This window comes from Myiozetetes cayanensis, unplaced genomic scaffold (genome assembly GCF_022539395.1).
Source record: "Myiozetetes cayanensis isolate MyiCay16 unplaced genomic scaffold, myiCay2020 scf12, whole genome shotgun sequence".
Lineage (NCBI taxonomy): Eukaryota > Metazoa > Chordata > Aves > Passeriformes > Tyrannidae > Myiozetetes > Myiozetetes cayanensis.
In genome coordinates, this window is record NW_026086826.1 from 29,041,004 (window position 1) to 29,054,520 (window position 13,517).

General features: G+C 42.5%; 1 protein-coding gene across 2 annotated transcripts in view; it reads left to right on the forward strand.

The window, feature by feature from the left end:
• Positions 1-13,517, forward strand: part of BRINP3 (BMP/retinoic acid inducible neural specific 3) — a 155,458-nt gene that overhangs the window by 110,996 nt on the left and 30,945 nt on the right. For both annotated transcript variants that reach the window (XM_050307247.1, XM_050307248.1), the window contains exons 5-6: positions 1,294-1,399; positions 3,402-3,638. In XM_050307247.1, coding sequence (XP_050163204.1) covers positions 1,294-1,399; positions 3,402-3,638 — 343 coding nt within the window. The remainder of the gene's footprint in view (positions 1-1,293; positions 1,400-3,401; positions 3,639-13,517) is intronic.

A 13,517-nucleotide genomic window follows, 5' to 3' on the forward strand; every position in this document is an offset into this window, starting at 1 on the left:
AATATTTCGGGAAACATATAAATTACTAATTTTTTTAAAAATTTAAATATATTTACACCAGGGGGGCGTAAATATACCATGGGATATTGAGATTGGATATCAGAAAAATCTATTCACTGGAGGAGTGGTCAGGCCCTGGACCAGGCTGCTCAGGGCAGTGGTGGAATCACCATCCCTGGAAGTGTGCTAGAAACGTGTAGATGTGGTGCTTGGGGACGTGGGGCAGTGATGGGTTAACGGTGGGACTTCCCCATCCCAAAGGGCTGTTCCAACCTTAACGATTCTGTGATTCTCTGGTTTAAGTAACTGCTCTTTTCCAAACACAATGCTCAGCTGTTAAGCCAGAGCTCTGCTGGTGGTGGTTCTGGTCGATAAATGCAGCTGTACTTGGGTTCTGGGCTCATGGATTTGGTGACTACAACACACAGTGACTGGAATTTTGTGTCTAAACTCACCTGACGCCCTTCCCCGATGAAGAATATAATATAATAATGGCCAGTCTTCGCGAGCGAAGATCCGGGGAAGGTCTTTCCACCTTCCAGCCTGCGCATTGGATTTTTTAGGTGAGACACAGTGTGCGCGGAACTGAGCCCACCCTTTAATCCTAAGGTTCATCTGCCGGGGCCAAGCGAGCTTGGACGGTGGCAGCGAGGTCCTTAGGACGTAGGTGGGTTGCCTTTAAGGGCTAACGAGCCCCACCTGCCCGGGAGTGGCCCTGACCGGGAATCGAACCCGGGTCTCGGCGGTGATAGCGCCGCGCCTTTACCACTAGACCACCAGGGGCTCTCCGATGAAGAATATCCCACCACTAACTACCACCCTTACAAATACTACTCATTAAAGGTCTTTACTTCCAAATCCTGCTGGGCTTCACTGGAAAAGTCAAAGGTTTTTTCACAATTTCAACAAGGAGTTGTCATGTGCACAAGTTTTGGCAGGGAAAATCCCAGTCCTCATGTTTACAAACCTCGTAATTCCCACAGCCATGAGAAATAAATAGAGTTTAGGCTGTTGGGATGGCATTATGCTGTTATAGCACCGAACTACTGTGGTATTTGCTTAGTGCTGTGATATTATAGTGTTTGGGAGGATTCTCTGCAGTAGAAGGAACCCTTCCTGCAGAAGGAAAACATCCCCCATCCTCCTTTATTTTTTTTGCAATTAAATCGAGTTATTACACCCTGATAAAGCCTGAAACGCCTTGCTGGCTGAATTAAAGGGAATTTTTGTTCACAAAACAATTTTTTTTTGGAATAATCCAGCAAAGTGCTTCTGTCCCTTCCCTCGGCACAGGTGACAGAGACACGGACGGGGCCCCTCGGCTGCAGTAACTATGACAACCTAGATTCTGTCAGCTCAGTCCTGGTCCAGAGCCCCGAGAACAAGATTCAGTTGCAAGGTACGTGAGTGCAGTTTCGTTCATTTGTTTTGCAAGGGGGTGACATTTATCACGCCCTTTGTTTTTTCGTTTCTCGCCCCTCACGAAAGGTCATTCTCCTAATTTTTGTGCGATAAGACAAAGCGAGGGGAATGTCAGTGTTGCCTTTGAAATAGGAACAATTTCTGTCCCCGTCAGGAAATAATCTGAGTGGCCCTGTTAACATTTTGCATCCCTGTTTAGCCTCCAGTGGCACGCTTTTTAAACAGCCTGAATTCCCGGATTCCACCAAGCAGGAGGGGGTGGCATTTGGAGTGCTCAGCCTGCTCTGCACACCCCGAGCAGGACCTCAGACCTCCAGAATTCAGGGAGTCACCAGGGGAGCAGGATAGACATTTTTAAATACTCCAAAATAGTGAGGAGTCCAGAGGCTCCTCTTGGGAATTTTAAAAAAGCTTAGAAGGTTAAGCATCTCACTCATTAGGAAAATAGTAGTAGTTATACACATATAAAATTGAAAAGGGAAAAAAAAAGGAGAGAGAAAGGGGAACAGAAAAAGGAAAAGGAAGAAAAGAGTAATAACTTTTAATTTATTTTATTTTATTTTATTTTTAATTCCAGTAGATGCATTTCCCAGCCTGCATTTTAAGTAGGTAAAAGTTTTTGATCAGTCCCCCTGTACGGTATTAGACTGCTAATAATTGCTATTTTCAGTTACACAAGTGAAGCAGGAACAACCTGTTGCTGTGAAAACACACTGACATTCCCTTCAGTGTATGTATTTGTGCAGACCTCTGGCTACACACCACGAGAAAACAATGCAATTCTTAATTTGCAGTTGCAGGTGGATATAAAATGATTTCCAATTTTTAAACTTTTCTGTGTTGATTTGTAAACCAGTTGGACAGAGAGTGTGAAGTTGTTGGTGACTGCAAAGAACAGCTGTCAGGGATGATGACCCTTGTGGTCCTTTCCACCTCAGGATATTCTCTATGAGTCTTGCTTAAAATATCCATGTGTTTTTTCTCCCTTTTCTTTTCTGTCTCCCCAGAATAAATTAAAAACCATAAAATTATATAATTTTTTCCCAGATAGAATGTATATTTAAAAAAAAAAAATAAAGTAATTTCCCTTGGGATGCAATGAGTACTTCCAGAAATAATTTGTAATTTTTAGTGGTTTCCAGCATATTCATGATGTTTGCCTGTTCAAATTCAGAAAGTAATCTTTGCATCCCTCAGGCTTTGTCTGTGGGAGAAATACATTGTCAGAACTGTGTAAACTGTTTAGTGGAAGAATGGAGCAAGACTCATGTTTGTTTGTCTGGGCTTTCTTTTCCTTTCACAACTTTTCCCAACTATACCAATACATTGAGAAGTTTACTCAGGGAACAGCAGAGTTTTACAAATTTTGACATGAGATAGAAGACAGACCTGGTTTCAGCAACTGTGGTATGAGTTTCATCTTGGAAGGGTTATTAAATTACTGTTACAGCCATGTTTTTGTGTAAACCTATAAATGAGGGATGATTCTGTGAAACTGCCCAAGTGTTTGTGTAAAAAATCTTGCATCACAAATGCCCAGCTCACGTGCTGAGAAATCACCTGGACCACAAATAAGCTCCACTGGTTCCAGAGAGCTTATTTTTGTCACAGGAAAATGACAACAAATAGCAAATAAAAATGTATTATTTACCTTGCTGTGGCCCTTTGTCTGGCAGATCACTAATGTAGCTATGAAATACTGATACATATACAAAATACTCATTCCCATCACTGGGATCCTCATAAACGATGCTCAAAGCTTTCAGATGAATAAATCTAAATTTCTGGTCACAAACATTGCGAGATTTTTTTGGTCCACCTGCTCTGTTGTGGTCCATCAGTGTGACATCCTGCGTGCCATGGCAAGGGGAGGACACACAGCAGAGGGATTTGTGAGCTATCTACACGTGCTGGGGGAGCTGCTGGGCTCCAAGGTTCCTTTGTCTTTAATAACACAATATTTACTCCACTTCCTCCAGGCCTTCAGGTCATCCTGCCTGAGTACCTGCAAGAACACTTCGTGCAGGCAGCTCTGAGCTACATTGCCTGCAATTCAGAGGGGGAGTTCATCTGCAAGGACAATGACTGCTGGTGTCAGTGTGGCCCCAAATTCCCCGAGTGCAACTGTCCCTACATGGACATTCAAGCCATGGAAGAAAGTCTGCTCCGTATAAGTGAGACTTGGAATGCCTATAACAGTGAATTTGAGGAATCTGGTGAGATTTTGGTATTTTTTTTCCCCTCTTTGGCTGTGTCTCATGCAATGGTTTGGGTCAGAAGGGACCTTAAAGATCATCTAATTCCAACCCATGCACAGGGACACCTTCCACTAGTCCAGGCTGTATTTATTCAGCAGACTCCACCTAAAGTCTCCAGAATTCACACATCTAAAGGTAAATGTTTTAAAATTCATCCTGGATCTGAGTCAAAGTCATAATAATGACTATCTAACAGGAAGTGTTGTCATCAGCTCATGGTTATCCCAGCCTGCCCAATTCCACCAGGGTTTGGGGAGATGGGTTTGACTGTTCTTCTGCTTTACTTTGTGGAGTGCAGGACTGTGAGAACCTGGTCCCTCTTGGAGCAGGAAGTTTACTGGCAGAAAGCAGGAAAATGAGAACAGAGCCAGGTTAAACACTTTGCATCCTGAATGTTTGTTCTGTACCTCAGCTGAAGCAGCTGCTTCACTTCACGTCCCTTTTTCAGTGTGGGGTCAGAGTTTCTCCTGCACTTCCCCTTTCTCTTGTCCCTCCAGCAGTGTCATAAAGCTGACATGGAGAGCAAAGCCAGCCCTTGATTGACCAAATTCATCCCATCATGGATGGCAAATTGCTTCTTCCTTTGATTTCTGCTTGAACTGGCCCTGTCCACGTTGTCTCCACAACTTGCTTGTGCCACATTAGTTCTTTTTTAACGCACCAAGGTTTGTTTCATACATCATTTCACCTGTCCTGATCATCAGAACTTCCAGTCCCGCAGAGAATGGGAACTGCAGGTAAAATCAGTGTCTGAACAACTGTTTTCACAACTCACTTGCTCAGTGATACCAGTAACAGCTGTCTAACCAGACGGTGGGAAAAGTTAAGGAGAGCTCAGCAGACCTGGGAAAAATCACTGAGGAAGAAACAGAAATGAGGGAGAAAAGGAAGAGTCAGAAAAAAAAAAATCATAAAAATCACAGGTTTTAATGAGTTGTGTTGGAGAAAGGGAACAAATCAGTGGCAGAGGGAGGGAAGAAGATTGTACAGTGGTCATGGGAAGAGCAGGATAAATATCAGTACAATACTTAATTGTGAACGGACAGTACTTTAGATCCAACCATTTTTTGTATTTGTTGTTGTATTGCTAAAGACTGATTCCTCAGTTCGAGAGAAGTGAGAATTTCAAGAGACCCAACGTTAGTTAAAATTTCAGTGGTTACAACTTTTAGTGAGACTTGATGCCTAAACCTGAGTCTGTTCAGAAGATCTCGGGCCGTTTTCCCATCCCTGTTCTCCCTTTTAGCAGGAGGACACCAGAATTTACAGTATTTCCCCTTGCAGGATCACAATGTCAGGTGAAAACTGGGAAGAGTTAAATTCTGGGCTTTTAAAAAGGACTCTTTAGCCATGCTGTGTGAATGACTAAAGTGCCAGCTTCACATATATCTGTCAATTAGGTAATTGCTGGTAGGTGTGGTTACTAAGAAGTGTGAAATTTAGGTTATTAACATCATTAAAACATATGCCACACTCCCCTCTTAAGTCCTTGAGTTATTTAAATCACTTTTAACCTAATAAATATACCAAGCATGACTTCCACATCTCAGAGGTGGCTTAGGAAATTTCTGCTTTTATCTTAGAAACTGTTTTTGCATGAAGATGTTCATGGGAAGGTGAGCTGGGTAACCTTGTATGGGTCTGTGCTTGTATAAAAGCCAGCATGGGAACTTTTGATAGCTGGTTTAGTCCCTGTGCATCCAACTCCCTACAGAAACCATCTATTTCCACCTGAGCAGCTCTCCCAGTGCTGTCACACATGGTCTGTGAGCATTTCCAGCCACAGTGATATAGATACAGATATTTTTCTAACCACTGAGCCACGTTTGGAGATTGAGCAACATTTAAGTTATGAAAACCACTAAAATATCTGTGTGCTCTGATTCATGTTGATGGCGTGTTCTGGGAAGGAAAGGGACCTTTATGCAGCAAAACTAAAAAACTGGTAAACCCAGTCTTTGTCTAGATCAGTGGAAGTCAGCTTTTGAGTTGAGTTACATTGTTTTATTCTAATCTATTTATAATAAAAATGAATTAGCTGGAAACAAAGCCAGATTTTGTAGTAATTTCAGTCTGAGTAGCGAAGGGAAGGATAATCCAGAGCACTGACTGCTGGCCCACATGGACTGCTGTCAACAGCAGGGGCATGAATGAATTCCTGAATTCTGTTCTGTGGCACTCTGAACTCCAGATTCAAGTAAAGTAAATATAAGTGAATTAATTCTTTAACATGTCTGCCTTCCAAACCCTTTCTTATCTTACATATTACAAAATAGTCCTCTGACTCCAGGAACTAATCTCGTCCCCTGATACAGACCTGTGAGACTCACCAGGTTCACCTGAGGTCACACACAGTGCCCGTGGACAGAACTGAGATTGAAGAGGAAGAAGTAAATATTCTCTTTAAGGTGGTTTGTTTACCCTGGGTGTTATCTCTCCTCCTGCCTGCTCAAGATAAAACAACTGAGGAGTAGGGGTTTTTTTTGAAGGAGATGGGAAGGCTGGGACTGTTCACCTGGAGAAGAGGAGGCTCAGGGAGGCTGCAAAGGGGGCAGAGTCAGGACAAGAGGCAGTGGGCACTAAAACAAGGGAGGTTCCCTGTGAACCACCACACGTTATTTATCTCTCAGTAAATTTGGCTGCCTTTTTCATCACTCTAGATGCCCTCCAGCAATAAATACTTGATCACTGTTAGCTCAATGAGCTTCGTATCAGCTCTTAATGTCAGGTTATGTACCAAGTTCTCAAAGAAATTACAGGAGCCACTTCAAACTGTTTACTCTGAACCATCTGCTTCTTCTTTATCAGATCTGGTGGCCTCCAGACTCAGCCACAACCCAAGCAAATGAGCAGCTGTTCCTTATCAAAAATCCCTTCAAAAGCTGTTCAGCCTTTAATAACAAATTTCAGTAGTTTCTTTAGGCCCTGGAACTACTGAGTGAGCAAAGTTCTCCCTGAGACCACCGAAAGAAAGCTTTGCCCTAAGCAAATTAGTTTCCCACAATAAAGAACAATAAAGAAAGATTCCTTGAAAAATAAAAAAAAAATCTCCAGTTTTGGAAGTATGCAGGACTTCCACAGCTTATGGTTGCAGCAGTGTTGAGGATGGTGTTGGTAAAATAGGTTGTCTTGTCGCACGTCACTGACCTGGGAAGTTTTTGAAACCGTCTTGTCAAGGCGACGTACAAAGAAGCAAATTCTGACTCACGGCTCTGACTGGCAGTTTAACATGTTACAGAGATTATGACCCACTGCTCTATAACACAAGAAAGTCAGGAAAATCAGCAGGAACATCCACAGGCTCTGGATTCTGAGAGCAGGGATGAGAACATGATCACGAGTGGCCTGTACTGTGATCTTGGCGTGGTTGGCTGCTGAGTGCCTTTGGAAATCTGAACCCTCCCTTGAAACAATTTAAAGGACAGCAATTTTCTTTTAAGGTGATCTGCTTCTTGACACCAAAGAGAAATTTGTAGCAGTCCCTGCAGCAACCTAATTTCATTTTGCTAAATAAAAAGGGCCATCGAAATAAAGAAGGACAGGGATGATGGGGTTGCTCAAACAATAGAAAATGGCAGAAGTGCATTTTCATAATTTCTTTTTTTTTTTTTTGTATGTCTGGCATTTATGAGGCCTCCTGGAAACATGAAAAGGAAATCTTCCATCAAGCCTTTATTTTCCCATATCTGGCATTCAGTGGCAGCTTCTGCCTTCCCTTTGCACATTCCCCAAGTGCTGGGAGTGGAATATCTTTCTCCCCCTCTTTGGGAATATTTCCTTCAAAACCATGGGATCAGGGATGTGCGACAAATATTGTGTGAGATATCATTTCAGAGGAGCTCTGAAATTAAAACCTCGTTCTTTCAAACGTGTAGTTTCAATACAAAAACCTATGGAAGGAATAGCAGGCCTGCAACAAACTGCACAGTAGTTTTGCTGCCACAGCTGGGCTGAAAGGGGATTCAGTGATGCACTGAAATATGTGCCTTTTGGAATCCTTTGTAGTCCATTAACTTTGGATTTGAGTCGTGTGCTTGGATGTCCAGGACCAGCTTAAGTAGATCAGAGCCAGAGCCACGGAGGACCTTGCAGAGCTGGGCCAATAACACAAACTCTGTTTACTCAACCAGGCGTGTGGGCTTCACAGACATAATTAAACATCAAAAGTCACCTTGTAAATATTTTGAAATGTATCCCTCTACAGCCTTAAATGACAAACAGCTCCTCAAAATGTCGAGTTTGATTTTTCCAGTCACTTCTGTATCTGCTTTACAGAGATAATTCAAAAGGTAAATTTCACATCACAGAAAGTGCCAGTGACAGAAGTACAGCCAAAGGAAATTGATATTAACTTGCACATTAATATTTGCTGAAACTGTTTTTTCATTGTGCATCCATCCTCCGTCATTGCTTTGATGGCAAAGCACTATCAGAAGTGAATTGCTGTTGCAAGCTATTCTTAAATCCCTGGATTCACTGCCTTTGGATTTCATGTCTAATGCATTCCATAATTCCCTAATAACTCTGGGATGTCTTGCTGTTGAGCACTGGTTACCTTTTACATGTACTGACTTAAAATCACCTGAAAAAAAATGCACAGTTTTGAAAGGTTTACCTAAAAATTCAGCCTGAATCCTCAGTTAATGTGCTGCTCTGCAGAGCTGTTCCCAAAGTTTTCTTGTTTGCATCAGCAGAGATTGCTTTTGAGACTTTGGAGTCCTGCTTCCTCAGTTCAATTATATTTTTCCATTTCTTTACAATGATTGAATTAATGATGTTCCCCAAATCTCTTGTATAGAAGAATTGGATTTAAAGGGCTGCAGAAAGTGGGTTCTAATAGAGGAGATGATAAGCTTATTACTGAATTAAATATCAGTAATACTAAAGATGAGCAAGTTCAAGCGTGCCATTATTTTTTTGGGGGTAGCATTTGCATCTTCTATAATTACTTTTTATGTAAAACCCACAGAAAGTAATAGGAGAGATCATCTCCAGCATTTCATAGTCTGCAGTGAGATTTACAGAATTATCCATTTAATAGTGTCATGAATTTGTGTCTCCACCTTCAAAACTGCAAAATGTGGAAACCCACCTTGTTTTGATAATACCCTTTCCTACCTCTCTCCCTTCTCTTCAGCCATATGAAATGTGGCCATGCTGTAAAATGCCAACCTTGGACAAGAAAGGCTCTTTCCACTAAGCACAGACCTGCAGAACTTTTTCAGTAAACCCCAAGCACAACAAGAGCCCAAAGCTGGGCTCAGAAAAAAGTGAAGAATTAGTTTTCTCTCACTCTTGAAGTTCAGCTGGTCCTTAATCAGGAGAGGCTCCCCTGCAAACTTGGCCAGTATTTTTACCATTGAACATTTTCTAAAAGGCAAAATATGTTACAAATCACCCTTTGGTGGGGTGGGTGGTGGTCCTGCTGTGCAGACCCCTGAGTTGTGGATCCCTCCAAGGATTGACCAACCCCTCCAGTGTCTCTATAAAACAGTGCCCTCCTGCCCTCACTCCCAGCTCCAAAAAAACTGCTCTGCTCTTTCTTGTGGAGGATCCTGATCCCCATTTCCCCAGTGAAGGTTGTTTCCAACGCCCAGGCTGCACAGTGCTGTAAAACTCAGCAAAATCAGGACTGAAAATTGCAATTGGCTCCGAGATGGAAGTGCAGCTGCTCAGGGGAGAATTCTCTGCACTCTCTGCCAGCCTTATGGATTTGTTACAGATGGACAGCATTGCCTTGATGGTTATTGAGGCTGTAAAGAAGCTGTAAAGGAGGAATTCTAAGATTGTTCCAAAGTCAGAGACAGTCACATAGTCAGTCAATACATCCACCCACAGCAAGTGATCGTATTTGAGCTCAAAATCTGCACAAATCTCTTCGTATTTCTCAGAAAAAATGAATTGTGTAGTCACTTTTCTTGCATGTAGATACTCTCAGGTGCTGAGCACGCTGTAATACAGAGTAATACATCTGTTGGGTCATTTTCTTTTGTTCACTTTGTGTAACAACCAAAAAATAACAGCCATAGCCAGACTTACTTAATTTGCTAAAAATATAATTAGGCTTAAATAAAAAGACCCAAAACCAGGCAGTTAAGCAAAATGTGAGGTTGGATCCTTAACTTAGATTTAAATAGACTAAATTTAAAGTGAAAAAAAAAAAAAAAGGTGCTGAAGATGGAAATCTTAGATGTCTGGTGTACAGAATGCATTGCAATGAGAGCTAAAGACAAATTCATATTTTCAAGATGGAATGTGGATCACAACATAAAGGTGCAGGGAACCTGGGGGCAAGAACTCTGCACCATCAGTTAAGCACTGGCTTTTTCATCCTTTCATACACCAGTGTCAGCTGCACTTCTGGAACCATCCTAATTATGGGTCACCTAAAGACAAGCATTTTAAAATACTGCTCTGATTATGGTGTGTCGGGTTCTTTCTGATGGAGGACTCCAGAAAAGCTGCAGCCAGTCTGCATTTCTTCTGTGATGTTTAAAAATCCCTCTCTCCAGGCAGAAAAATCCAGTATAACTTTGTTTGCCAGCCCAGTAAGGCACAGATTTTTGCTCTTGCTATGGCACGAATTCTTTCTTAAAATTGCTTCAGCCCAAGTGGACACCGTGGGATTCCTTTTGATTGCCTCTCACTATCTTCAAATCAAAGTCACCTGGCTGACAGGTGAAAAGGTAACTCTTCCCAGCTGCCAACTTGCAGACTGGCTCCATCATGTAGACACTGACCTGGGTTCCAGCCTTCTCCCTTCTTACCAGCAGTAATAACAGTGCCCTCAATAACTCCTGTATAAACTACAGTGATGTTGCTTTAAAAATTTTCAGACTGCCTTTTAATCACTAGCCTAAAATTATCTTGGCATTTACAGTGTTCCCTATGATTCTTCCAGTCTAGGAGAGAAAATAATCACCGACTCCCCCACCCAAAACCCACAGAAACACTTGAAGAGAAACCACGTCCTAGGACAGACATTTTAAAGCACAGTTAATGCACCAGATGTCTCGTTTATACCTGTTCCAAATTACTAAAAGGCAGTGAAAGGGCAGGAGGTAACTGCAGGCACAGTTTGGAAATGTCAGTTTAAAGAGAGGTGTTGCTACACGTACACTGTGAGTGAAAGAAACTTATTGTGTTGATAGCGGGAGAAAAGTGCCCAGGCTGACTTTTGGGTCTCAGTGTTGAGATTTCAAACCTTAAATAACGCCACAAGGTGACTGGCTTTGGCTTGGCACCCCAGACAGAGGGTCACACTGTCATCTGCACTGCAGACAGTTCCCACTAGGAGTTCTCTCTTCCCACAGCCCAGTGACACGTTCCTGCTTCTCCAGCTGCTGCGATTCAATTAAAACGCACTTGAAATGAGCTTAAAAATCAAATCTGGAATTTGATACTGGAGGATTTCTTCAGTTTATAGACTCAGCCAGTTTGACCTTGCTGCCTGAGGAGCTTTGTGTCCATTGACTGGGCAGTAGGGGAGAGAAGTGCCCGTCAGAGGGTCCTTGGCAGCTCCTTGGCAGGGACACCCCAGGTGTGCTGCCCGGGGCACTCGGGTGGCACAGCCTGTCCCTCTCCTGCCCAGCACACACCCATTGCCATGCAAGGGGAGTCTCACCGAAATCTTAATTGAAGGACTCCTTGGGAGCAGTCTGAACTGACTCGCTGGCAGCTGAAGGTGCTTTTTAATCACGGAGAATAAAGACCTCAATCAATGTGGTTCAAACCATTTGCCCCCGAGCAGCGGAGAGGTGGTTTGCTTTAAAACAGTGCTCACAGCTTCAGGCTCCAGGCCAAGAAAACTTAGCCCCCCCCCACTTCCCCCCCCCCGAGTTCTTAATACAATTATTGTTTTCGCTATTATCTTGCAAGGGTGTTAATTTGCCTCCCAGTAATTAACTTCCCTCGGTGGTTGTCAGGAAGTTTAATCAATAACGTGAGCAGATACACCAAGCTGCCGTTCCTTCTGCCACCAGAACTCCCCTCCCCACCTCTCCCACCCCTGTGGAGGTGTCACTGTTTTAATCAAGTGAACAGGTGGGATGTGCATAATTTCTTGAGAGAGTCAGTGTCTCAGCTGTGCCTCCCCCACTCCAAAAGTGAGGGGACAGCCAATGTAATTGCCCCTGTTCCAAAAGTAAAAGCATTACACAACTCCTGCTAAAGCAGCACCTGGCAAATCAACTTACTGAAGTTTTTTTTACGTGGCACTGCACTCTCAGATGCTTCAAACATTGTGGTGACATTGTAATAAGAGGAGGAGCAGAAGGCCTGATCTAATATAATTCTACTTATGTCCACCCTGTACAGGACATAATGTAATTCCCTTCAAAGCTAGTGACAAAAACCCCTCATTCTTGGTGGAATTCCAATCTGCCTTGGCAGCTTCGGGCTTGCTTTATTAAGAGTGATGTCACTCTGTGGCCTCTCTTTTCTTCCAGGGCAGTGTTGTCTGTTCTGATTCATAGCTTCTTAAATCTTCTCCTGGAACAGCTTAACACTGCTTATTTACTTCAATGTGTTTTCCAAGAACACTTTTCAGTTTCACTCATTCTCTTCCCTCACCCAGCCTTCTGTGAATTATTACATGTTTGTTTACCCTTCCCAGTTTTCGAACTACAGGAGTTCCCAGCGTGATCAAGACCAGGGAAGGTAAATTTTTGGGCTGACAGAAGTTATACCTGCCCATAAGAATTACACCTTGTGCTTTGAGTGCATTTATAGTTCTGCAGAGAGATAATGATAGACACTGGAACATCTCAGCTGCAGGACTACTTGGAAACAGTATTGAAATCATCAAAGTGTTTACAAAAAAAAAAAAAAAATCCAAAATAACCCATAGATAAATTTTTGAGACATTTTTCTTGAAAGCTCACTGTGAATTCCAAAGAACATCACTTTGAAGGTCAGTGATAGAAACATCTTTAAAAGAGAGATGAGCCAGAATCACACCCGAAAGAAAACCTGACAGGATGAAGGGAACGTCCTTCTAATGCTGGGACTTACAGGGACAGCTGTTGGAGCCTGGCCTTTTGGCTTCTGAGAAGTCAGCTCACTGTCAAGGTCATATTTGTACTGAGAATAAGAAACAAGTCACTTGATTATAGGAAATGCAAGTCCAGCCAGCTCGTAGCAGAGCCCTGGGAAGGTTGTTTTCTCCTGCCCAGCAGAACTTCTGAATTAATCCACAATTTACAGGATGATATTCTGGTTGTACTACCAATTTTAACTCTGCCATTTTTTCATCTTTATTTGGGGCCAGGAGAGTTTGGAGGATTTGTGGTTTCCTATTCCTCTGGCAGGTTGACATCACCAGCAGTAAATGTGTGACATACATATATATATATATATATGCACACGTGGGTATGTCTATAACATGTGTAACATCTGTCACAGGATCAGAGAATCATCAGGGTTGGAAAATAACTCTAGAATCATCAAGTCCACTAATTTAGCTTCACTGGGGGGAAGGGGAAGGAAAATTCAGATTTACTATCTCTTCTGTCGAGAAATAAAGTTGTTTCAAGCTGCAGTCATCTGCTTCTCTGAGTTGGATTATTTTCCAACATATATTTCTTGGAAAACAGCTGCTACTTCTTTGACAAATTGAGTAATGCATCATGAGGAACTAAAATTCATGGCAACATAAAAACAAATATATGTTCATTTTAGCACTTTGTTCTCCCCAGGCTTTCGAATCGTGGAAGGATGTTTTTAAAGACATCTCTATCTTTTATAAATCTCTTTAATAACACCTACACAATATCGAGGCAGCCCTTTTAATGAACAGCAATCCCATCCAGCCACTGGAAATGCGGGTCCCACAGCTTT